Source organism: Citrus sinensis, chromosome 9 (genome assembly GCF_022201045.2).
Source record: "Citrus sinensis cultivar Valencia sweet orange chromosome 9, DVS_A1.0, whole genome shotgun sequence".
NCBI classification, from domain to species: Eukaryota; Viridiplantae; Streptophyta; class Magnoliopsida; order Sapindales; family Rutaceae; genus Citrus; species Citrus sinensis.
The window spans coordinates 24,936,650-24,963,782 of record NC_068564.1 but is presented as its reverse complement, the minus strand read 5'-3'; the positions used below and the strand labels follow the sequence as shown (position 1 = coordinate 24,963,782).

Genomic DNA, 27,133 nt, shown 5'->3' with positions numbered 1-27,133 from the left:
TTATAGTAGGTCAATTAATTGCTCTTGACGTTTAAGCAAAATCTATAAAAGGTTCTTGTATTTGAGCTATAGCTTGCCTTGCATGAAATTTCCTTGAAGCAGTAATTAGTATATGATTTGTGGGTCTTTAAATTCAGTTAACAGTTTTGGAATATATATGTAGTAGGAAATTAATAATCATTAGTGTTGTTTGTCTAACACTTGTCTTTTAGAAATTCCCTCTGTTATTATTAATTATATATGAAAAAAAGAGATAAATATATGATGAATTATATTTTTCAACTACAATAAGAATCTACTGAAATTAGTACTATGAAAATCTAGCCCAGATAAGATTTATTAGATTTACTTCTAACTCTTTGAAAGAAAGAGTTCGAATGAGTTGGATCTACTTTAAATATTTGAAAGAAAGAGATTCTTAAAAATTTAGGTTAGAACTACTTACAACTCGTTTAAATATTTAAAAAAAAAATCAACCTTTTAATGCATATACAAGTACTTGAACCCTAGTTCAAGAATGAGTGAGAAAGTGTAACTACTAGACTAAGTAATAATTTGCTTGAGTCTCATTATAATTAATTTGTGAAAAGTAAAAATATTATTCAAAATTTAATCAAAATTTGAATGATGAAACAAAATATTGTTTCTTACAAGCTTATGGGAAATTCTGGCCTATGATTGGCCAAAATGGGCTCCATGTGCCTTGGTGGCCAATTTTTGGCATTACCTTACTAGGCAAAAGTTGTGCCAATTCGACCATATTACTTTCTCTCGTTCATATTATATTATATTTGAAAGAAATAAACTAATTGAAAAAAAAAGGGATAATTAAGAGCATCTAAAATAAGAAATTAATAAGAAAAGGAAAAAAGAAAAGAAATTCAAAATGAAAAAGACCTAAATTTTCTCTTGTCTAATCAACCCCCTGAAATGTCAAACATTAATCCAGATACTCGTTTCACTTTGCACAGTAACCCTGAAAAACAGTTCTTCTTCAAGCTCACACACACACACACACACACACGCACATATATATATATGACAAATATGCAGCGAGCCGATCATTTTATGTGACCTTCAGAAACCTCCCAAAAAAATAAATTGAAACCAAAGAGAGAAGAAGATCAAGAAGCAAGCAAGAGCTATTGTTATATTTATTAGCCATGGCAGATGAATTTAACACGAGCACAAACTGGTGGGAATCATCAAGAAACAGGTTCGATAGCGGCTCTTCATCTTCAGCAACTTCTGGTCTCAATAGTAATACCAGTAGCTTTGGATGGCCAGTCACAACTCATCATCATCATCATCACCATCATCAAATGATTGACATCAAACCTAATACTGCAGCCACAACAAGATCCTCTATAGATTCTTCGGCTTCGGTTTCGGGTAGTTCAGTTGTTTTTCAAGATTCCCATAAGCTCCAACAACCCCCTGCTGTTGATTCTGATTTGCAAATGATGGGTTTAGGCCTCTCATCTCCTTCTTCCCTTGACTGGAACCAAGCCTTGCTAGTGTAAGTATCTATATGTGTGTGTGTGTGTGTGTGTGTGTATACACACACTCCACTATATGTATATAACAAATTTCAATTAATTATCTTTTTTTGTTGTTAATTAGTACCCGAGGTGATAAATCTGAGGGGAGCTTTCGATCTATGCTGCAAGAGAATATGAATTCAACAAGTGGGTACCGAGGGTTTTCTCTAGATCATCAACAACAAATACAGTTTAGTCCTCATCACGGCGGGAGCTCCAGTGACAGCACGGTAACGTGCCAGGGCTTGCCTTCGAGTTTTCAAATGGATTCATCATCTCCGGTTAATTTGTACGGCAACGTCCCAATTTTTCAAGGTGGTGGAATATTAGGGTCCGACAATAATCAGAATTATCAGTACGGAGCTGCAGCAGCAGCAAGTAGCAGCTATGGGATGAACACAAGTGAGCTATCACCTTCTTGGTCAGCTGCTGCTACTAATAACAATAATAAAGTGCCTCAATTCTTGAGAACTTCACCGCCAAAACAGCAACAACAGCAGCAGCAGCAGCAGCAGCTTCACTTCTCTAACAACGCACCGTTTTGGAATGCGTCTGCTCCCACATCATTGAATGATGTTCGGTCACCGAACTTTTTCCCTTCTTTACAAACACCGTATGCTACTCAAACTTTTGATGAAAAACCAAAGGTAATGTTATTGATTAATACGCATCATCATTGTCTGTTTCTATTTTTTTTTTTCTTTCCTTTTAGATTAATTCAAGATTAGGGTTTCGATTTTATTAATTTCATCGTTTTTGTTTTCAGCACCATGTATCTGAGGTTCGAGATAACAGCAGCAGCATAGCAGTGAAGAAAAGTAGTGGAGGTGAACCCGCATCCAAGAGGGCTAAAAATGATCAACCGGCGTCGCCTTTGCCAGCTTTTAAGGTATAATTAATATTTATTAATAAGTTGAAAAATTATTTTGTTAATAAGATGGGATAGGGCTTATTGTATCTTTGAATTTGTTCATACAGGTGAGGAAAGAGAAGATGGGGGACAGAATCACTGCACTCCAACAATTGGTTTCACCTTTTGGAAAGGTAATTAATTAATAACAAGTTTACTCATCAATTTTTATTTTGAAATATTGATCATGAAATATTCTTGCTCTTTTATGGATTTTTCTTTGTGACTTGGTTTTAATGTATGTATTGGTATACATTTGTCAGACTGATACAGCCTCAGTGCTATCTGAAGCAATTGAATACATCAAATTCCTCCATGACCAAGTAGCTGTAAGTATCCACAGAAAGACCTTGTTATTGTCGCAATAATTATCAATAACAAAAAATCATCACATAAAATTTATGCGGTGGCCTCAACTTTCAACTATTTTTCTTTTTCTTTAAATATAATATCAGGTCTTAAGTACCCCATACATGAAAAGTGGAGGAGCTCCCATACCACACCAACCGGTAACATAAATTGTATATGTATATATATAATTATTGCATAGCGCATACATTATATGTTTTTGGTCACATAGTAGTAGATAAAACACACACACACATAATTTTTTTTTTCTTAATATATGCAGAATTCTGAGAAGGTTAAGGACAGTGAAGGGCCAAAACAAGATCTTAGAAGCCGGGGACTATGTCTAGTGCCGGTATCAAGCACATTTCCAGTCACTCATGAGACCACTGTGGATTTTTGGACTCCTACATTTGGAGGAACATTCAGATAGATGAAAAAGAAAGTGAAAGCAGCTAACATGGGGCATGCAATATGCAAGGAACTGATTCTCTGCTACATTTATGTATCTTATCAATTAACCCTAGACAAGTTGTGGGGGGTGAATTGATAAAGATTGATGAATGGTGAAAGAATAGGAAACAGAAGCTGCCCACAAAACTGTCTAGTCCGGGGATGGAAATTTTGAAAAATGAATTGTAGAAATTGTAAAAGGAGAAACAAAAGAAAAAAATTGTTGGGCCAGCTACAAGCAAAATGATGTAAGTTTGCCCTAGACTGGGACCATTTATGCAGCATATATTAATTGTTGTAATAATTGAAGAATTATGAAATTTTAAGGTTGTTTTAGGGGATGAGAATAGGGTGCTCAAGTATAGGATTTGTTTAGAAGAACATCTGTTGTTAGCATAGCTGAGGTTATATATTAGTTCATTAATAGAGATGATAAAGGTGAATTGAGAGCTGGCACTAGCTTTAGCTTGGTAAGCTTTTGTTAAGGGAAAAAAGAAAGTAAAGGAAAAAAAATAAAAATTGAAGGGAATAATTGAATTCCAGATAGGAGTGAGTGTGGGGATGTCATTTGATTGGAAATCTCACTTTTGATTTGTTTATGTGTTTGGAATATGTTAGTGGAAGTCAGAGAGTGACCCACAGCTCCTTCTTTCATGTTTTTATTAATCTATTTATTTTTTAAAAAAGCTTTATAATATCGTTAGAATTGGAGAAATGTATGTGCAGATGTTATCAGACATTGCTTTTGAGTTTTGTGCTTTTGATCCAATGGTCACATAGAGCAGCTTCCATTGGAAGACAAAGAGAAGCAAATTAATCATCTCTTTCTTTCTTGTTAATTTAAATCGAAACATGTTATAATTATTATCCATGTGTAGTTTTATCTTCAAAAGAATGGGCATTTGATAACCGTTGACACTTATGTTGTCTCATTGCATCTCCTGTACAACGAACTTTAGGGTTCTAAATGTGTGTATTTGAATTCACAATTCTAAAAGCATTTGTATCATATGATCCATGATTAGTGATAAGCAATGATGTCATTCTTGATGTTGAGTCAATACAACCACAATAATATGATTACATACATTTTATCTTTCATCTAATAATTCGAAATATATTTTGTTTTGATCCTTTCAAAAAAATGATAGTTTGTTTTGATCCTTTCAAAATTATGATAGTGTGCTAGAAACTTACAAACGTAACTCATAGTCATCCGCAAATCAAAAGTATATGAAATCATCATCTTTTATTAGGCTGACTTTGTTTCAGCTTTTGGCAACTATGCTACCAAATAAATGGTAATATTACCCATCAATTTTTTCTTGACAACTAGAACTTTCATTTTATTATTTCACAGCAGTACGTGATAGCTTAATAAAAACTATAACATCATAATATCAAATAGAGTGCAAATTATAAGTTAGTATCTCATTGGTTTGAGTTATCTTTACTACTTTTATATGTTCTCTTGATCGTAAAAAAAAAAAATCATACATAAAAACACAAATTTGAGAAAATAGTAATAATAGCTTCAAGGTTGAAAAGCTTACATAGACTTTTATTGGTTTATTAATTATTTATAGCAACATGTGAGATATAATGTGAAAAAAAAAAATTGATGATTCTTTTGTCATAACTAATCTGAAAAAGTAGTAAATATTTGAGTAAGTGTGAAGACTAGTTCAAGAATATTCCCAAAAAGTTAAAAGCTGTGGCACCTCTCTCTCTTTGAGGAGAAAAGGTTTTTCAGAAAAAATAATAAAAGCCTAATATATATAATATACAACAGACTAATCATGAACCCCAGCAAAAGAAAGAAGAAGAATTTAAAAAAAGCAACAAATCTTTCTTCTGAAATCTACTTGATTGGCATCTCTTAATTTCTCACACTTTCTTTTCCCTCTTACGACTTTTGCACCTATTGGCTAAAGAGTATAAAATAATGTAACATATTCCTTCAACCCAGCCCCGGGATCAGCACCAGCTTTATGAAAATTGAGCTTTAAATTTCTTTACTGAGATACAAACAGGCACACACACACACACACATATAGTATTTCGTGTGAGAATTGAAGATATCTTTAGCTTTACTGTACAATCTCTATACACTTCGCTTCTGCTTTCTTACTAAAGTGCTTCCAAGTAGCTAGAGCCACAATGCTATTGTGGGAAAGCACTTTTGCCAAAGGGGTTAATGGTAAAATGGGCATAGAAAAATTTAGAGTGGAAAGCAAAATTGTTGGCCTGCCCAACAGCATGATTGTAGAGAACTAATGGAGTGAGAAATGCGTTACCAGTAGTGAAAGGCATGTGCTTCACTAGTGCTTGACACATGCATGTACAAAGTACAAATTATATGCATATTCACCTATTCAAGTTGCATATGTAGGAGATGAGAAGTAGAAAAAAGTTTAATACTCATTCGAAAGTATCATGGGTTAAATTGAAAAACGTAAGATAATGAAGAAAAAGGCAATGGGAAGCCTGTTTGCATTTGTTTCCTTTGCCACATAAGCTTGATTGTTCGAGTATTTTTATACACACGTTTTTTTTTTTTTGGTTTGATACACAACAACAGCATCTTAGAATTTTGCTACCAGCCCCGGTATTGAATTCTGCTACATTTGAAGCTTTCTAGTTGGATCTTGCACACATTGTTGGCATATGGGCAAGAGAAAAATATTCTGATATCATGAAATTTGTGGTTGAAGTTTTGTTTCTTTTGAGGTTCTTCTTAAAAGTTCACTGCCACTTGTTGGGCCATCATTTGTGTTTATTATGTTTTCAGCTTTCAGCCTAATCAAGGAACTTTGCGGCTGATTCCGGGGAAATCTTATTTCCAAAGATCTCTAATTAATCATTCTCTGTCACCTTGTGCTAAAGCATAATTATCTTTTACGGATAAGTGAATCAAAATTCCAATGCTTCTTTTTACTCTCATTTACTTTTCAATCCTTACCCTGTTTCCAGCATAATCTGGGGCAAAGTAGAAGTTCACGGTGGAGAAATTGGACACAGAAACACATGCCCATAATGATGTGTTTAAGAAGACATAAGTTGAACAATAAGGGTTACTCACATGGGGATGTACAGTTCAGACGTGGATGTCTCGATGAAATTAAAATTTATTATTTTTTGTTTTGTCTTTCGGCTTCGTCCGGGTAAATTTTTCATGTGGACATCTAAAACTAGGCACGACTCCACAGTTCACATACCTAAAGTTAGGTGCACGTCAATTCGTGTTTGAAGAATAATCAGTGTTCAGTTGATATTAGGTTTGATCTGCAAAATCCAGTTGGCTTCATTTCCAGTCATGCAATTTAGTGTGAACAAGCTTGATCCAAGCAAGCTGGAATTACATCATGAAATTTTGTAACCGACCAAATCTTATTCGTCTCCTATACATGCTTTGGTCAAAAGTATTCACCGACAAGTAGGAAACGAGGGACAAAAAGGACGAAGACAATAATATTTCCCAATTTAATGTATAGAAGAAGTACAAATAATCAACCAAGCAACTTTTTATCATGAAGAAAAGCCACTATATGACACACGCACAAAGCTTATACTGATAACAAAGCAAGAATTTATTGTTTGCAAACCAGAAGATATAGGAAACCGGGAATTCTAGAGACGAAAAGAATGGAATAAGTCCACCTAATGGTTGTATTGTAAATTGAAATATTTAAGCACTTCCCTTCAGCTTCTTTGCAATGCCCGCAATGTGTTTTCCCTGGTGGAAAGCTTGCTCCAACTCAAGCTCAGTTGGCTGTCTCGAGCCATCTCCAGCAAAAGTTCCTGCACCGTAGGGACTTCCACCTTTCACTTTCTCCATCTCAAACATGCCAGCACCAAATGTGTATCCAATAGGAACAAATATCATCCCATGGTGAACAAGCTGAGTAATTGCCGTCAACCTGTGAAAATTCTTAAACTATTAGTCCTTGTTCGGTTTCATCAAGGAATTTCCATAATGTCAATTCAGTCTACCATGTTATCGGAACTTACGCTGTAGTCTCTTGTCCACCACCTTGTGACCCAGTGCTGTAGAACATCCCAGCAGGTTTGCCAGCGAGCTGTTGTGTCCTCCATAGACCACCAGTAGCATCTAAAAATGCTTTAAATTGAGCAGCCATCATTCCAAATCTTGTTGGGAAGCCAAAAACAAACCCATCAGCCTCAGCAAGTTCGTTGGGGGTAATAATAGGTACATCACTCTTTGGTGGTGCACTCATCTTACCAAGTACCTCCTCAGGTAGTGTCTCAGGGACCTGTACCATATGGACACTAGAGTCAGTTGGGGATCATTACCAACTACATGCTATTGAGGAAATAGCGCAGGAATTAAAAACCACAAAAAAAAAAAAAAACACATCTGGGTTCTAAAACAAGAGATAAACAGTATGAGAATTCAGAAACAAGGATTACTGGTTCAGTTGGGATGTTAAGAAAGGACATTGGGACAAACAAAGTAAACTTTGCAATCTCTTTGAAGCTTAGCTGCAGAAAATGACAACTTTGCAGCAGAGATACTTTGGCCGTTTACACCACAACAATAGATAATAAGCATGGAGGAATCATGAGTTATGGCCAACCAACTAAACAATATACTACCTCAAAACCTTAGTCAGTAAGAAGGCAATAACTTTGATGACTGGTTCAGTTGGGATGTTAAGAAAGGACACTGGGACAAACAAAGTAAACTTTGCAGTCTCATTGAAGCTTAGCTGCAGAAAATGACAATTTTGCAGCAGAGATACTTTGGCAATGTACACCACAACAATGGATAATAAGCATGGAGGAACCATGAGTTATGGCCAACCAACTAAACAATATATTACCTCAAAACCTTTCTCAGTAAAAAGGCAACATATACCAGACAAACAACAAAATAGCAGACTTAGTATATTATTATTGACAACAGAATGTGACACATAGGTAACATGGCAAACATCATTACCTGCCATAATTTGGCTTCAACACCCTCAACAGATGAAGCTCCTTTCTTTATCTCTTCTGCCAGTTTCTCTACATGTCCATACATGGAATAGTACCTGCAATGCCAATAAACTTTGATCAAAAAGAGTCACATTATGCTTGCAAAACAGTAAGAACATTGTACAATAGATACATAATTCTAGATTTTAGATGATAGAACAACAACATCTTAACAGATCAAATATCGTACAAAGGAGTAGAGAGAAAACAAAATATCTGTAAATCATTAAATTAACTGTCACTGTTATTAATAATGTATTATGGCCAAAGTTTTCAGCTAAATATAAAATAAGCAGTAGGAACACCTGGTCTAAGTCCCAAGTCCTAAGTTACCCTAACTGCTGCAACTGGTTATGATGAAACATTAAACCACTATGGTCAATTACCAAGTACTGACACATCATATAAAAATGAGGCCATATGGAATAAGTCTGAACCAATGTGGCAACCATATAGAAAACAGAGCATACTCCCAAGTTAACAGAGTCGGTCCGTAAAACCACATCCATCATTATCTGGCCAGGACAGAATGGAACAAGATCCCTCAGCCACCCACAATGCTTGAATAAGAAATGGTAAGGTACTGAATCAGGTCCTTGCATTAATTTGCTGCAGATCAAAAATGGGAACAAGGCACCTTGGAGGAACCAATAATCAGAAGACACAGAGGATAACTGCTGGCATGAGCCATCGATGATGCCAAAAACTGTCAGTAAAATTCATAGCAAACATTGACGTTGCTTGAAGAAATCAAGATGGAAAACTAAACTAGATATTAAGCCAAGTTATCGTGTCTGTTTGAATACCATCCAATGCCATGAAAAAATCACTTCTAATGGCCACCCCTACCTACAGCTACTTATCCTATGGCTTAAACGTGGGTACCTACCCACTGCTTTATGAGACCTTCTCTCATTGTGCATTATATCCAAAGCATAACTCTACCGTCCACATAAGACAGTTTAGTTGATCTTTTCACCATATGCAGGTCTATAGATCCGCAAATATTTCAAAGCTTTGGAGTTCAAACACATGTCAATAAGCTGGTGACAGCACGGAGTCAATAAACATACCACAATACAAGCCGAAAGAGAAAATGAAAAAATGAGAAATCAACTACACTCACTTATGAATTACAATCAAACAATGCTGTCTATAAACAGAGTGGAATGGGTGACTGAAGCATGAATTGTATTGGCCCATAACATTCTAAATGGTCAGTCTTTTGACTCTAAAGATACCTTATCCTAGCAATACCATAAATCTACTTCCAAACAGAAGTTGTCCCTGCAATTAGCTACATGACATGCGATAAGGAGCTTAGACTGCTGAAAAGTATGCATATGTCTATACTACTTCCATACTCTGAAAACAGCATTAGGAAATGAAAATTGGATGAAAATTTGACAGTTAACTTCCTTTCTTTGAAACAAAATTTATTTATCATTAGGAGCTAACATCTCCAATTCCAGGTTACCAAAACAACATAATATAGCATAACATCCTTTAGCTATGAATATTCAACATATACTCACCACTACACTAATTCGAAAATAATTGCATGAAACATGTAATTCTAAAATTGAATTTCACAGACTCCAAACATTTTAATATCATTACAAATATCTTATTATTTCACGCTTTCTCAGCTCAAGTGTTACTTTCAGCAGGAGCAATTTACAATATCAAAAAGACACTCCCAACGCGACACCAAATACACAGGCACGCACACAAACAGAAGGCATAGGAAACACAACAAAAACACTCAACCAAAACGATTATCAAAAGCTGAGGAACGAGTCACGGTAACTGCATTTCTGATCAAATAGATTTTTAATCGTAAAAACACAATCAAACCGCCAAGTGTCTACACAAGATGATCAAAATTACAGAAATTACGATAAACATACAATATTATTACGTAAATGAACTCTGTTAATTAACCTAAACACAAACAGATCCACAATTACGACATAATCAAACTCTCAAAACGCAAATTAAGTAAATATAAAACAATAAAAAATATTAATTTGCAAGAAAAAATAACAAATAGAGAGAGAAATTACATACACAATATACACTTTGGTTGCCATCTCTTAAGGAGTCTTCTTCGACGAGTCTCTGTTACTTTTCTCTCTATATATGAAAAAAAAGTTTGAAAAAATGGATTGGAAAATGGAGAGCCTAAGAAGTCGTATTTATAGTTGAGAAAGAGCAGTGATTGAAAAGATAAATCACGGATTAGTTATTCAATTAGGCGGACCTGGACGGTGTCGTTTTAGCTTTCCAAATTACAAAATTAAAAAAAAAAAGTGGTTAATGATGATATGTTGTTGTCACGCTCATCATCATCACGGTCGTTGGGAAACTAATTAATAATCTAGAAGATGGCACTATTTTTAATGCTTTTATATTGTTTAATTATTACTAATTAATGATTCAATCAGGTAATATCTAATAACATTTAAATCCCTAGTTTTTGAAAAATAATAAATAATGATACAATTTATATTTTATTTCACAAGGGTCCTTGCCACTGGAATTTTTTTTTTTATCACTGGCAATAATAATAATATGCATGAAAGTCTATCTTACGATAGTTCCATATTTCTTAAGGGTATTAAATCATTTTTTGGTTGAGTAGATGATATCTCCACATCTTATTTTTGAGTTTGATCGTTTGAGTTCTTCATGTGAGTTATAAGAATAAATATGATACATTTAAATAGGTTTTAACATATTTATAATGCATATATTTTTAATTGAGATTATAATACTTTGATATAAGTTGATCTTTTATCATACTATATGATGAATTATTCGTTATAATTTACTATATAATAGAATATTTAAAAAATAACTGAGGCTAAAATTCCAAATCAACATCATTAATTTTATTTGAGTGTGGATGGTTATTCTAAAGGTAATCGTGTTACTGGTGGTATTTTGCATGACCATTGGAGTGTGGTGTTAGATGCCTTTGGATCTCTTTTGGGTCATCAACATATTCTTTTCGCTAAACTGATCATAGTTTGTGAGAATTGAAATTTTGCTATTCAACTTGGCTATTATGAGATTAAGGCAAAGTTTGACTCGACCACAGTCATTTCTTCTATCAATTCTTATTGCTCTGCGCGGTGGGATTTTACTTATCTTTTTGGTCGTGTTCGTGCTCTGTTTTTTGGCCTCTCTATCCTTATTAGGCAAGTGTTATGGGAGGCTACATCTACTGCTAATTTTACGACCAATTAGGCATGTGTTTCATTATTGGTTTTTAGGTTGTCGAGACCTTCCAATTAGTTTGACTAGTATTTTTTATTTCGATATTTCTAAGGCCCTGCCTGCGTATTAAGTAATGATATTTTATTTTCAGCTTATTTTTTGGAGTCTTTTTATGTCTTGTTATACCTTTTTCATTTGCATTGGAAGTTTTAATCTTGTCGCTCTCTTTTTGTATCTCAATTTTTAATCTATATTACTGGTAGGAATCCAACTTAGCCCCTCACTATCTTGGTGGTTTCAACCAAAAAAATAAAAATGAAACATTTATTCGTGGATTCACGGACATACATATGCTAAAATAAGTAGACTGCCTTCGTCTGTGATTATGCAAAGACTCTAGGGAATCGAAAGCAATTCTCCCATTAGTTAGTTTGTTTTACCCTGGTGGGATATTAGTGGGTGCGGGCTTCAGGACAAATGAAAGATGCCGTGGCACGAGATGACAAGAGCTGCGTGACAATAATGCGAAGATGGGCGGCTGCGATTTCGCCTCAGATTAATGGATTTCGGGGTCCAATAATTTCAGAAAATGGAACTGAGCTGTTGATTGGTGGATAGAGTTTGACTTTTTTCAAAAAATTCGAGTGTGGACAACATTAAATGACGTATCACACGCTGCATGCTGACTCAAAATAACTAAATAATATGAATTTTTGACACCTTTGACCTAATCCGTTAGAAAATTTGAGTTTCAACATCGTGCCATTAGGTTGTCTCAGCTCTGCCAAATCTTAATTTAATCTGAATTGATTTTAATTATGGGTTTTTTTTTTTTTACAGAAAACCCAATACGGAAATTAAAAAAAATAATTAATGTGAAATTAGTTACTTTATCAAGTAAATTGGTGCAAAATCAATGGAAATATAAAACAGATTTTTTGAAATTTGAATGTCCAAATTTGTTGGGTCAAGAAAATGCAACTCTTTGGCCATCCAATTTTGTATGCCAGAAAGTTTTCGCATGGTTCAATGCTCCAAATCTTGTGTCATCTTTTTTTTTTCTTTTTTTACTTATTTAAAGCATTTGGAAAAAAAATTTTATTCCCACTTGATGAATAAACAACTACAACTTATAAAAAATTATGCCTAATCGTTGTTAAAACGGCCGCCATTGTTTTGTATTGAATCTCAAAAGAAGGGGATATTCATTTGTGCTTGTTGTTGAAGTCAACAACGGGGAATATGAATAGCATAAATTAAAAATGAAGTTTTGTCAATGGAAAAGCAAAGCTCTTTTTGGGTCAGCAAAATCCACCACTATGATCCCTTTTTTTTTTTTTTTGTTAATGCCCTAAACAGCTTGCATGGTCAATGGAGTAGCATGAGCAATAATGTATTGAGTGCTGGTAAGAGCGTATCATTGACATTGCCTCAAAACATATTTTAGTGTTGTGTCAATTTCTACACTTTGAATGATGAGAAGATCAAACACAAAAATTGAAACCCCCACCAAGCTCCAATGGTAAATTTCAAAAATGGTGGATGGAAGAGTTAGGTCTATAACCAAAATTCTTGTTTCAATATAAAGAATCATCCTCAAAGTTAATTGAATGCTAATTTGGACGTTAATCACAGTATTCAGAAACTAAACTTGTTTAGATGATGACAAAGTGAAAAAAGAAGGGTTGCAAACTTGCAATCTACATTCAATTTAATTGCAAAAGTCAGCTTTAAATCTATAAAATTATTCATATTTTATAATTGATTATCACATAATACATTAGTCCTTTCGTCCAAAAAGTAACAACCGCTAACTTTTCACATGATTAGAAAAAAAAGGGAATTTGGGCATTTCTTGAACTGTCAGGAACCTCCATTTCATAATTAATCATCATAATTTTTCATAATTTCCAACAAATGGGAATGGGTCCACAATGTGCATGGAAAAAAACAAAAAAAAAAAAAAAACAAATGTGAAACAGGCTTTGGCTTCAAGAGAATTCTGCAATCTGTAGACAAGTCACAGGGTATATAGCCCATGATGCTCAATCTTATTGCCTTGTTCAGAAAGTTATGCATTTGACCAATTGTCTCCTCTCTTATATGCAAAGGTGGTTCTTGTATGGATTCACATTTCTTCCAGACACAGCAATACAAGCAAGGATCTATGGCTGCTGCCTAATTACTACTTTCCTGTTGGCTTGTCATTCTTTTGGGCTACAAAATAAAGCAAGAGCATAATATGTATGTACATATCTAATATCTACATATATAGATTATATATAATTTTTTTGTTTTATGCTCTTTAAAAAGTTCGGATGGAGATGTAAAATCTCACCCATTAAATATTGATCCACTTTTATTTCTTATTATTACTCGAATTCAGGTAATTGCAAGTGCAATGCGAATTGATAAACGCAGCTTTTAAATCTTTGTAACCAAACATATCATATTGATGAAAAATAAAATGAAATCAAATCAAACTGGAGAAATTTATAAGGCTGGAAGATCAAGAGTGTAAATTAGTAATGAGAATTAACTAAATTTGAATTTGCTTCAACCAGGCGAATAAAAATCTGAAATCTGATGCAGCAAATATCGGACCCCATAAAAACTCTTAAAATAACTTAAATTTCTTGATATTCCCCTGTAATCCCAAATCTACAACTTTTTCACTATTCATCATCATCATCATAATTCATTAAAATTGGCTGAATTGTGAGATTTATTCTGACTGTGCATATATACTATATAGCCTTTTAAGAGTTTTAAAATATTTTGTCAATGAGTAGTGCTAAGTAGAGGAAAAGCTGAGAGAACACTAAGAGAAATTAGCCCTCTCTCTCCACCTTTTTCTTCACAATTTCTCTCTTAGCCTTTTCTTCACTTAACATATTTCTTTGTCAATAACTGCCACGTATCTACAAACATGTTATGTCGTTAGTTTCCATGCCTAAATCAAACAATCAGCAACATATATCTATAAATAATTATTGATACTGTTGAAAAGTAATATATGTAATGTTTTTTACTTACATGTCTTATAAGGCTAAGGTTGTGGTTTGGATTATAAAATCCTCTATATATATATATTTATGTATATGTGTGAGTATTAATCTGATCTATAATCTTAAACTTTATTAAAGTTTAAGAAAGTTATAAGTCCTACGGTTTAAAGTATAATGCCGTGAGTATTAATCTGATCTAGAATCTTAAACTTTATTAAAGTTAAAAAAAGTTATAAGTCATACGGTTTAAAACATAATGCCGTTACATTATTAAAGCATGTGATTTAAGTGCTTCTTTAGACTTTAACAAATCTAAGATCTCGATTGAAACATTTCTTTTATATATACACACACACAAAATGAGTCATGGTATTGCGTAAACTAAGTAACTTGTTAGTATTGCAGAATACAATAAGGTTACCCCGTATACAGATCTAAAACCAGCTTCTCCAAGCTTGGTGTTGATTGATTAAAAAGTTATCAGTTGCATTGGCAAACTGCATCCAACTCAGAGAATGGTAGCTCCAGGCCTTCTTTTCGATCTTCATTTCTATGAACAGATTGCGTGTTCTCTGTTTTTGCTAAAACCAAAAAAAAAAAAACAGTGGACACATTAAGCAATCCTCGTCAGAATTTCTAGTTGAAACATAATTGCCAGCACAAATTTACGACAGTAGGAAGTTTTAACAACCAAAGAAACATAAACTTGTGAAAGAAAACAGAATGTAATCTTACCTACTAAATTTCTCCTCTTTTTTGCGAATGTAAAAGCTGACTATAAGCACAAGCACCTCTGCAATTAGACCAACGGTTGTCACAATTATCAATATTTTCTTCTCATTCTTATCTTTTGTTCCCTTGATAGGCAATTTGGTACACCAAACAGAAATAGTCAATGGTGATGGTGCCAAGAAAACACTGCACGTTGGGAACCCATGGTTTGTGTGTCTCTCTGATAAATGTTAGTTTGTGCAAGGTGTTTGATGATATTAGCAAAGTGTTAGATCATTTGTCGGAGTGAAGAATCCTGCACCAGCTCTCACCATCTCACTCATGTACACTGGACAGTGACATGGACAAACAGGAGACAAGGACAGTACACGGCAGCCATTGGATCAAGTTTTTGTTAGCCGTAGGATTAAACGAAAGACATGAGATGGACTCTTCTTGTATGGGAAAAAACAATGTTGCGTGTGTGAAGATAGAAACGAATGGCATTACAAATTTTCTTAGCTTTGCAGTATTGGATCGTTTCTTAAGTTATAGTTGTTTTTACTTTTATATTTCCATTATAAAACTTCCAAGCTCTATAGAAGCTGCCCAACAGCTCCTGTTGAGCGTCAGCAGTGTTAGTACAAAGGTCTTCGAATTTTCTTTATAGTTTCTGCATCAGAGGCACTAGATCGAGCAGGATTTGCAGTTACCGAAGCCTTCATCCTAAGAAAAGACTTAGCGGTTTTTAACATGGTTATTCAAAAAGCATAATCAAACACTGACATAATGACATTATGGTAGCACATGCACAAATGGACATAAAGTGCACATACATTTAGTGAAACAAAAACGAAAGTGATAAAAGGCATTCATTAGAGACGAATTCAATTGGAGTCACCGTATGACCAATAGTAGCTTAATTTGCGAACCCGTAGGCCCAACCAGCGAAAATCAAGCCCAGAAATCAGAGCGAACAAGCCCAGCAATGTGCTGTCACCACTCTCTTTGAAGAGACTTGCAGAGCAAGGATAAGCGAGCTTGCAACTTCTGCAAGAAAACGTGAAATCCTGGTTGCATGAAGATAAAATTCTGTCTCCAAACGTAGTAAAAACCACATTGTGAAATTTGGACCATAGATTTTAGGGCTAACAAATTCTATGGCCAGATGACATCCAGTGCATATGCTTAGCTACCACTCCATCTTTGTATAAGGATCACTATTTCTAACTCTTCAAAAATTAATGAAATCATCTAGTAACTAAGATTCATAATTATTCCATTACAACAAACTTTTAAGTAAGATATATAAATGATCAAAAACCATTTACGTAAAATTTTAGAAGTTTCAACTTAGTTATATTTCTAATGAGAATTTGGTCTCAAATCGAGGTACCTAGCTTGCTGCTTTTGCCCACAATAATTGTTTCCATTAAAACTAAGATTGTGATTGTAAATGCCAGAAATTATGGCCACTTACACTGCATCGCATGTTTGTTAAAAATTGTTAATTCAGATAAAGAATATATTTTATATTGATTCCAATTAAACATCAATATAAACACAGCTCACATTGATTCTGGATCATAAATCAATATCTGATATGAATTATGTTCAGCCTCGGATTTAATATTAATATTAATTGGATGAATCATTGTGAAAGGTCCAGAAAAAACAAACATCAATCAACCCGAAAATGTTGATAAGTAATGACACATGGTTACTAACGAAACCACGTGCTAGGAAATGAACAAACAGTTGTCAAATTTAATGGTTCAAATTAATTTAAGGAAAAAAAATGTGAGGATTCATATATGAAATGATAGAACTTTCGCACCATTCTTCCGTCTCTCGGTCCGTAACTTTCACCAATTTTTAGAGATAAGTCGAAAGAAATTCATATCTAAATCAATTCTCAATCTCCAACGATTGACTTGAGTGTCAGAGTGTCTTTTAGAAGCACACATTACACACTCGAGTTCAATCAACAAGAGTCCATGAGAATTGTGATTTTTTCCAAAATCTTCAAAGAAATCGGGTATAACTCTTTGTTTATTATACATTGAATTATCATATGATGGATGAAGCTTTAAGCACCGTCCGTGATGGTCTGCCAAATGAATTAATTTAGTGCGTCTATTAGTTTTCTCCAATATTTTAAATTTATTGTATATAAAAAATTTTTAAATTAAGAAATTTTTCGAGTCTTTATTAAACAAAATATGAATTGTGAGAATGTAAAGAAAAGTTGCGATGAGGATATCATGAATAGAATTTTATTTTCTTATAAAAAAAAACGTTTTCATTTTCTTATTCATGCTATATTAACATGATTAACGACATAGAAAAGTAAAATTCACATGAGTGACATATCTGATAAATTTTTAGTTTCACAAAATGAAAGTCTTTATGGAACAAAATTCTTACCATTTCTGTCAATATTTAAATAAATATAGGAGTAAGAGGTTTTAGCCTCTTAAGCATAGTTCCACTGGCTATGAATTAATGAATACACTTTGTGCCATGGTCATATGAGTTTAAGTAATAGTAGAATATGAGAGTTGCTTTTAATGAGTGAGACTTCGCATCCGCATCTAAACTTTTTAATATAGAAGATTTTTATAATCCCGTAAATAAATATGTATGTGTGTGTATATGTATATAGTATGTATGTGTGTATATGTGTATGTGTGTATGTGTATATATATATATATATATATATATATATATAGTTATTCTCTTGTGCGAATATTTACATTTTATAAAATATGGGTACACTTTTTACAATATTATAATTGATGTGTTTACATTATTGTAAAGTATTTTACAATGATTTAAATACTTTTGTACTTTTGGACTATTGTAAGAGGAAGCGTCCACAGAAAATTTTCCTTTTATATATTATAGTGAAGATTGCAATTTGCAAATACATGTTTAATCCTCCTTAGGGAGACTGCCACTTCCTAAATAGTTTGACTTTTACCACTTTACCCTTGGGGGCTCCCATAACACTTTATTATTCTCTTAAAGTTAAAGCTTTAACGGAAAATGTTTCATTTTTTTCTTTTGCTTTTTCACATTTAACAAAATTTTAAGTCTAATACTTCAATTTAATGTTGTCATAAAATTATTCTGCGGAGATCTTTCTATAAGTTTATTTATAGATTCTTCCCCCTTTTATTTTATACTGAACGTTCCAACAGTTCGATACAATATAATTAACAGTAATAACTTAATAAAGAAACCAAAAAATAAAACAAACTTTCATCGTCAAAATCAATCATTACTAAATAATTTTATTTATTTATTTATTTATAAAAGGATACTTTAGGTTCAATTCTCTGGACTTAAATATTGTTCACCATTATTTATAAGTTTTAGAAACTGAGAATTATATGAAGCTCATAAATTTGATTGACGCAAGCGTAAAAATACTATATCTCAAAATGTAGAGGGATTGCTCCAGTTTACTACATACATACAGTGTTGAAAGAGTGTCTTCGGAACTGCTACTCTACTGAAGGTTCCAGGAAAGTTTCTACATGAAATAATCACATATTCTAAGTTCTGAAAAATTACTGATAATTTTTTAGAAAACGTAGAACAGGGCATGTACCAATAGGTTCTCTATCGGCCTTCCAACGTTGAGATCGTAATTGTATTAGTTGAAGATGATTCAAGCATGCTTGATGAAGAATTTGGCCCAGATGATTTCCTGTCCGCCAAGAAACCGGGTTGCTTCGGGTGAGGCAACATAATCTCACTGCCCAACATCAAAATCACCGAGGGCATACATGGCCTGTCCTCAGGATGGTGTTGCACGCATAACAAACCGACATGGATGCATCGTATGACTTCAGCAAGATTGCACGATTCTTGATAACACGCATCAATCAGTTGTGAAGGCATGCTGTTGTTCCACAACTTCCACGCCTGCAACATGTCAAAAACCTTATGTCATATATGATTTATTAGCGTAAAGTATGTCAGAAAATGGCATATGCATTTTACTTACATGTCCTATAAGATTGAGGTTCTTGTCTGAATGATAAAATCCTCTGTTTTTCTTTCCACTTACTATTTCCAGCAATAATATGCCAAAGCTGAAGACATCAGATTTTACAGAGAATAGCCCATCACTAGCGTACTCCGGTGCCATATAACCACTTCAGAGGATTAGAATATATAAGTTAACTTTCAATAATCAGTAGAAGTGAATCATAAAGATGATAAAGCAAGAAATACTTACTATGTTCCAACCACTCTCTTCGTACTTCCTTCTATCTCGTCTCCGACAAAAGTTCTGGCCAAGCCAAAATCTGAAATTTTTGGGTTCATCTCATGATCAAGTAACACATTACTTGCTTTGAGATCTCGATGTATAATCCTCAATCTAGAATCATGATGAAGATAGAGAAGACCCCTAGCAGTCCCGCAAATAATACAGAAACGTTTGGACCAATCCAATAGCTTACGTTTTGTTTGATCTAGAAAATATCACATTAAGGTTAGTACAGTTTCCAGCTTGAATTTTATGAAAAAGAACATAATGTCTGCTAAATCTTAAGAAAAAATATAATGAAAGCACAAGCTAGCTGAAATTTTTAAGGTTTTGACTTGTAGAGGGATCCAGACCAAAAATGAAAGAGTCTAGGCTTCTGTTTGGCATGAATTCATAAATCAGCAATTTCTCCTCTCCCTGAATGCAGCAGCCTAGAAGCTTTACAAGATTTCGGTGCTGTAATTTGGAAAATAGTATAACTTCATTCTTTAACTCCTTCAATCCTTGCTCCGAAATCTTTGAAAGCCTTTTCACAGCAATTTCATGTCCATCTGGTAGTGTGCCCTGAAAAAATATATGAGAAATTAGTTGTGCTACCCTGAGTAAGATAAGTACTTAATTATTGGGATCATTCTACAAGCGTGTTGCAATTTTACCTTGTAAACAGGTCCAAAGCCACCTTCTCCAAGCTTGTTGTTGATTGAAAAGTTATCAGTGGCATTAGCAATTGTAGCTAACTCAAACAGTGGTAGCTCCAGGTCTTCGTTTTGATCTTCATTTTCCTGATCGGTTCTTCTGTTGTTTCCTGTTTTCGCCAAAATAATGTACAATATTAACAGAAAGCAACATATGAGGATTCTGGACCATATCAAAATTTAGATTTCCATTTCCATGATCTGCGTGTGAAGGTTCTTTATCAGGAAAATAGCACTGAAACTATCTAATTCGTCCAATATGTGTTTTTCCAATCAGTATGAAAGTGCAAGTAAAAACAGAACCATAGGTGAAAAAGAAGTACCATATAGTTATATTGTTGCCTACAAAAAATTATCTATTTCGTAATGAATTTTTTTTGAAGACTTGATAAAATGAAACTGCTAGCATCAAAATGCAAACAAATGAATAAAAACTTTTCAAGGCAAATGGAGCAATTTTACCGGCTATGTTTCCCCTACTTATGCGAATGTAACAGCCCACCATAAGCACCACAGTAAACAGCCCAGAAGCAGAAATGAGTATCACCAGTATTGTAGTTGTAGGCTCATTTTTCGCTGCTTGATCATCATATTTTGATATAGAAAAGTAAGTCAACAATCATATGGCCAAGCAAAAACATTCAAATTGCAGCAAAATTCTAAGCATAGAGCTCAATCTGAAACTGCTTTTTATGAACTACATAGACGGTAGGAGTACCTCAATCGGCTCAGTAATAATAACACCACCCACCCCACAAAAGAAAAGATAAGTGGAATAGAGAATCTAACTGGAGTGTCACTCCTAAATTCTCATTATGGAGCAACATAAACAAGTAAGCCGATACCTCCTAGCTCTGAAGCAGACATTCGAATATACAAGTCCTGTCCACCATCTTGGAAGTTTCTCATGTCAATCAGATCACCAAACCACATAACACAGCCACTGCCGCCTCTAGTGATATCCGAATTTGTGTAAGCCATACAAGAAGAGTTTTCTAAGCATTTCTCCCTGCATTCCTTGAGATTCATACTTTTGCTCACCCAAGATGAAGTAGAATCTGGCAATTTGAGCTCAGAAAACTTGATAAAACCATCTTTTCTTGAGTAATTCAATGGCTTATTACGGACACACCCTTGAGACCAGTCCACATATCCCCCCGATTTTGAATGAAAACCTTCCAAACATTGGCAAATAGGTGATTGGCTAATGATGCAAATTCCATAGGCGCCACAAAGACCATAAGTGTCACATTGATCTTTTGGCAAATTTGAATACAACTCCCAACTTTGGTTTGCTTTACGCCATATGAATCGTTGACGTAGAGAGACTGTTTGATTCATAACAGTCCTTGAGATAACAGCTTTATCTGTGAGGTAGAATGTGTAGTACAGCTCATCCTCATTGAAGACAAAGCGATACTTAAAAATTGGGTTAAGCCTGAGTGATGAAGCACTGAATATAAGGCCATTCCAGGGGCCAGTCCTATAAAACTTTCTTGATCCCTTCCACATGACTAACTCAGGATAAAATTGTCGTTCAATTTTCCAAATAAAGTCTCCAGGAGACGGGTCATCTGAGCTCTTCCATGATGTTATACGCCGCTCAAGACCAGTCTTGAAATCCCATCCAAGCTTCATCCCTGGTAGCAATGTATCAGAAGGGTAATCAAAGCTTTGCCATAAATAAGTTTCAGAACCACCATCTCGTTCACCTCTGAGGACAAGATTTCCTGAATCTAGTAGCTGTAATACAACTGGGGTCTGCACTTCTTTGCTCAAGTTTGCTGACCAAACTACGCTCTTGTTCTGGCTTGTTAAAACAAGATTGCCCGTCTCGTTTACAACTAACAACCCAGAAGAGTCATTAATGGGGTTGATTCGGTTTGCAACCCAAACAACAGTTTTAACTGGCATATTTTTGTACCAAATTCCCACGTAACGATTCTTGGAACTACCAGGACTGAAGAAACCAAGCTCAAAGCTTCCATCTTTTGAAACTAAGGTCCTGCCATCGCTGAGGGACTGAGATGAAGTAATGGTGTCGGAAGCAAAAGAGGATTCAGACAAGAAAAACAGTAGCTTACAACAGATGAACGAAAACGAAAGTACATCCATTTGTTATACTCTATAGGCGTAGAGCTCTCTCTAACAAATTAAATAAATATAATTAAACACCATGACTGATAATCCATCTTGGAGGGCACTGACCTGAAAGCGATTGCTTCTGGACTCAAAATTCTCTATTTAATATTGTAAAATGTGGAACACCGGGAACGTAGAACAACTGTTAATTGTAGCTGAAAATTCAACATCTCTATAAATATGTGAAGGGTGAGCCGTTTGCACTCAAAAAAAAAAAAAAATCATCACACCCATAGAAAATTTGCAAGAAATTTGACTTATACTTACAACAATGGAAAAAAGGCATTTGATGTTAAAATTTTCTAGAAGTTTGACATATTGAATCAATATTGGTACCTTTTCCACCGCAAATTATTTAACATGTTCGTTGGCCCAATAATTGAAAATTTTAAAAAGACATATATCATTGGCCATCTCACAAACTATAAAAAAAAAAAAAAAAAAAACACGAACCTACGTTGCCAAGGTGTAAGCAACTGGTTAAACTACACTGCTATCCTATCGTTTGTTACAATAAAATTAATTAAAGAACAAAATATCTGTAAATTTTGGACGAACAAGTCCTGATTTTTTTTTTAATGTTTTCATTTGTCACTAAAATGAATCAGCAAGCCCAACTCTACTCAAGCAATGCCTGAATTCAAAGCAATGCAGACACTACCAATTATAAGCAGCTCCGACATGATAATAACAATTAATTTTGCAGATTCTTGGAGAGGCGAAATGAGTTTGATCCCAAAGGCATAAACCTACCAATTATAAGTTGAGCAAATTCCCCAACCCATGCATGAGAATTGAATCGAGTTCAGTTGCCAATTCAAGCCAACAACATTGAAGCCTGAACAGACCATCTTACCAAGAAAGGATACAGCAACTTCGGAGCAGAGAGTAAATATTAAAATTAAAAAAAAAATCTAATCAAGGATACTTTAGGAATTACAAGAGGTTTTACTTTTATATGGTAAAATTTAATTCTTCTAATTTTAATGTCATTTGGCCCCCCATAAAAATGCACCTTAGACCTATTTTTAAATAAAATTTTATATTACAAAAATAATCTTAAATAAAAATTACCAAAATAATAAATAATTTAATTATCTAAATTATTGCACCAACCATAAAACGGTTATTTGTGGGGTATTAAGAAGTTTATAGAGTTAAAATTTAATTTTAAGATTTTGATAGGGGATATATTAAATAAATGGATGTTAAGAGGAATTTAATAAGTTCTAAAAATTCCGTTCTTTTAATTAATTATGGATGTGTGGGGCAAATGTGTTTATTGAATAATTTGATGGGTTGCCTAATGATGAGCTCATGCTCCACCAACTCAATTTTTCAAAGGGGCTCGTTCCTCTTAACCAAATAATTTTTCTTAATATATATTGAAATAAATTTCTAAATTAGTACTCGACAGACTTTCTGAAAAGTATGTTATAAGTTGTAAAGAAAATTTTAAAAGAATTTTATGGATTCAATTCAAATAGTCTCACCATTAAGATATTTGATAAATTTAGATTATGAGACAATCCATTATAAAATCGTTTATCATACATGTTTAGTCAATTAATTGTGAAAGAGTGATGTGCGTGTATAATTACAAAAAAAAATGTGTTAAGTAATAAAAAGTATCAGCTCAGCCATGCCCTCATCTCCCACCTCGGGGCGAATCTCCTCAGCTGAATGGCACGAGAACAGTCCTGGTAAAACGTCTTATACAAACATGTGCCAACCAGAGAAACATACCAACCAGAGAGATGTACCGACCAGAGACGTATACCGACCAGATACCCATCACCCAAAGAAAGGGCACACGATCTCACAAAGTCTCGACAGTTCCGCTACGTCCCGAACCGTTGAGAGAAATATGGCATCCCACGTTTACCCACAGTCTAGTGGTTGGAGACCCATGAGGGTCTGCCAACACCCAAAAAAAAGGGGGGCAGGAAGAGTGCGCAGAAACGTGGAGCAACGACTATTAAAAGTCGGAAAACCGATGAAAAAGGAGAAGAAAAATTGAGAGTAAAGGGAAAACTTTGCCAAATTGAAATCAGATTATTTTCTATACAAGTTCTTGAGCACATTACGAAAAATCACATAATCTAAATTATATAGTTTTTCCGTAAACATTTTCCTATAAAACACCTTGTGCTAACTTAAGTATCGGAGGGTTTACGCCGGTAAAATCACCGGCGTCTCTGATCCGTTTTTGTGAACGCAAACTTGGAGAGAGAAAAAAAAGAGTAATTCCAGTCCCAAGGATTCAAACAATCGTTGAGACAGGAAAGAGGTGACGTTTTATCTATCAATCACATAAACGTTGGTGAAAGAATATGGTCGGACAAAGGGCGAGTAGATTTTAGCATCAACAACATGTTCAATATTTTTTATCGTAGATTATTATAATAAGTAGATTACTTAATTTTTGTCATGTTCAAAATTTTGAAAGTACAGTAAATATTGTAACAAAAAGATTTTTGTTGACGGGTGTCCAATTTTCATGCGTTTGGAAATTTTTTTTCATGAGATTGCGATGCTATCGTTACGGGGTCACTCGCATAAAAATAAATAAGAAAATCAGAAACCGCTGGATTCATCAACCAACCGAATTCATCAACCGCCGGATTCAACCAACCAACCGAATTAATGGTTAGTAAATAGGATTTTGAAAAAAAAGAGAACGGGACACGAGCCCAAAGACTTTTGATATAACAATAGTACTGCACATCCCAATTTTTTTATTTAAAAAAATTATCTCAAATAATGTGTCATTAATTGAGTGATTGATAATTCTTTACAAGATTCAAGTGAATTAATTGTATTATCTCACCGACCAATTGATAAATGACACATCATTTGAGATAACTTTTTGAGATAAAAAATTTAAAATGTGTAGCATTATAATTGGGGTCCATTTGTAATGTCGATAATAATAATTATCTCCCTCCCATTAAAGTCTTTCTTGACTTAAGCAACGTAGACTTTGATCATGATAGTTATGGTTGGTTGAATGAAGCTCAAAATTTTGATAACCCAAGTTATATTAAAAGTTAAAGTCGTGGTGAAAAAAAATATTGTAGTTACAAAAAAAAAGTTGGGATAAATATAATTTTTAAATAAGAATTTTAATAAAATAATAAAAAATTTAAAAGATTTTTATTATGAGCATTAGGATAAAAATAAATCATCCCAATTCTTATTGGCAGGAGTGGTGGATTTAGCATGTGAAAGACAAAAAAAATAAATAAAAGAAAAAATCTTTTGCGTTTCTAATTAACCTTCATCAATCTATTAAAATAGCCTCTATACATTCATAAACCTACAAAATTTAAATTTTAACTTGAACTTTTAAACTCACACTTTATTTAAAAATAATAATAACTCACAACCCAAAACATTTTTCTATTTCAAAAAATAGATTCAAATTTATTAAAAATAATAATTAGCCACTCCTCCAATCACAAATTTTATCTTTCCTGTTCTAAAAAGAAAAGAAAATTAGGGCTTGGGTTAAATTAGGAAAGAATAATTAGGTGGGTTTGCAGGAATGAAGGGAATCAATAAGTTGCTAAAAGAATAGTTTGAGACTAAAAAAGATAAAGAGTATCCATTACAGTATTAATATATTCGTTGGTGACACTTAACTACAATTTTTTCGGTTCCCACAGTCACAGTAGAGAGAACGTTTTCAGCAATTAAGTTCATGAAGAGTCAACGCTGAAATTGGATGAGAGATGAATGGATGAATGTTAATTTTATTGTTTATGTAGAAAATGATGTACTTAATAGTATTGATAATGAATATATTGCACATGGTTTTCAAAATGTAGAAAAAATCTTGGGTACTCTTGGAGAGCTTCTCCTTTTTCATTTACTCTTTGTCACGTGTATGTTTCTACTAATCATGATGACATATATACACAAGTAATAAATTGTGAATAGATAAAAATGCTCCAAAAGCACCAAAGATATTCCCATAAATGTATTAGCAAATATTTTATATCTAAACAATTATAATGTCTTGCTTTTATTTAATTTAATTCTCGGTTAATCATTTTTTTGGACCCAACACTGCTCACAGCACCTCTAATTTACAATTTCTATATGAACATTAGTTTACATTCTATTTTTTTTTTTTTACCAAAAATAGGCTTAGCCAACTTTCCATTTGGTTGACATATTACGGCTTTTGCACTTGACAATGTAGAATAAAGCATGATACCACAAATAAATTCTCTACCGACCCTCCAACTCAGAGATCGTAATTGTATTAGTTGAACATGATTCAGGCGTGCTTGATGAATAATCTTGTCTGATAGATTTCCAGTCCGCCAAGTAACCGGGTTGCTTTGGCTGAGGCAACACAGTCTCGCTGCCCAACATCAAAATCACTGAGGGCATGCTTGGCCTGTCCTTTGGATGCTGTTGCACGCATAACAAACCGATGTGGATGCATCGTATCACTTCAGCAAGATTGAATGAGTCTTGAACACACGGATCGATTAATTGTGAAGGCATGCCTTCGTTCCACAACTTCCATGCCTACAACATATTAAAACTCTTTTATCATCTATAGTTTATTAGTTCAAACTATGTTAGAAAATGTGGTATGCATTTTACTTACATGTCCTATAAGGTTAAGCTTGTTGTCGGAATGATAAAATCCTCTATTTTTCTTTCCACTTATTATCTCCAACAATAAAATTCCAAAGCTGAAGACATCGGATTTTACTGAGAATTGCCCATCACTAGCGTATTCTGGTGCCATATAACCACTTCAAAAGATTAAAATATATAAGTTAATTTTCATTAATCAGTAC

At 33.9% G+C, this 27,133-nt stretch overlaps 4 protein-coding genes across 34 annotated transcripts in view; 1 reads left to right on the top strand and 3 right to left on the bottom strand.

The window, feature by feature from the left end:
* Positions 1-790: 790 nt before the first annotated feature.
* LOC102619495 (transcription factor bHLH123) lies at positions 791-3,893 on the top strand. Of its 2 annotated transcripts, XM_006475189.4 has the most exons (7): positions 792-1,519; positions 1,624-2,188; positions 2,308-2,430; positions 2,520-2,585; positions 2,715-2,780; positions 2,907-2,960; positions 3,083-3,893. In XM_006475189.4, the coding sequence occupies exons 1-7, from the start codon at positions 1,164-1,166 to the stop codon at positions 3,230-3,232; spliced, it is 1,380 nt and encodes a 459-aa protein (XP_006475252.1). In that variant the 5' UTR covers positions 792-1,163; the 3' UTR covers positions 3,233-3,893. The 2 variants fall into 2 exon arrangements, with proteins under 2 accessions (XP_006475253.1, XP_006475252.1); XM_006475190.4 differs by lacking the exon at positions 2,907-2,960 and having other exon boundaries at positions 791-1,519.
* Positions 3,894-6,714: 2,821 nt separating this feature from the next.
* LOC102619203 (probable NAD(P)H dehydrogenase (quinone) FQR1-like 1) lies at positions 6,715-10,563 on the bottom strand. Its single transcript, XM_006475188.4, has 4 exons — positions 10,324-10,563; positions 8,216-8,309; positions 7,264-7,526; positions 6,715-7,172 (listed from the first exon to the last, which is right to left on the bottom strand). The coding sequence occupies exons 1-4, from the start codon at positions 10,344-10,346 to the stop codon at positions 6,941-6,943; spliced, it is 612 nt and encodes a 203-aa protein (XP_006475251.1). The 5' UTR covers positions 10,347-10,563; the 3' UTR covers positions 6,715-6,940.
* An 8,045-nt stretch (positions 10,564-18,608) lies between these two features.
* Positions 18,609-23,219, bottom strand: LOC102629172 (G-type lectin S-receptor-like serine/threonine-protein kinase At4g27290). 3 transcript variants are annotated; one of them, XM_015529334.3, is made up of 8 exons: positions 23,067-23,219; positions 21,017-22,468; positions 20,634-20,750; positions 20,133-20,281; positions 19,830-20,040; positions 19,444-19,681; positions 19,210-19,360; positions 18,609-19,127 (listed from the first exon to the last, which is right to left on the bottom strand). In XM_015529334.3, exons 2-8 carry the CDS (start codon positions 22,284-22,286, stop codon positions 18,822-18,824), a joined length of 2,442 nt encoding a protein of 813 aa, XP_015384820.1. In that variant the 5' UTR covers positions 22,287-22,468; positions 23,067-23,219; the 3' UTR covers positions 18,609-18,821. The 3 variants fall into 3 exon arrangements, with proteins under 3 accessions (XP_015384820.1, XP_052289603.1, XP_015384822.1); XM_052433643.1 differs by having other exon boundaries at positions 21,017-23,195; XM_015529336.3 differs by having other exon boundaries at positions 20,634-20,747; positions 21,017-23,194.
* Positions 23,220-26,262: 3,043 nt separating this feature from the next.
* The window catches only part of LOC102616779 (G-type lectin S-receptor-like serine/threonine-protein kinase SD1-1), a 135,733-nt gene continuing 134,862 nt past the window's right edge, over positions 26,263-27,133 (bottom strand). For all 28 annotated transcript variants that reach the window (XM_052433607.1, XM_052433605.1, XM_052433606.1 and 25 more), the window contains 2 exons: positions 26,938-27,088; positions 26,263-26,855 (listed from right to left, as the gene is read on the bottom strand). In XM_052433607.1, the coding sequence (XP_052289567.1) occupies positions 26,550-26,855; positions 26,938-27,088 (457 nt within the window). In that variant the 3' untranslated portion in view covers positions 26,263-26,549. The remainder of the gene's footprint in view (positions 26,856-26,937; positions 27,089-27,133) is intronic.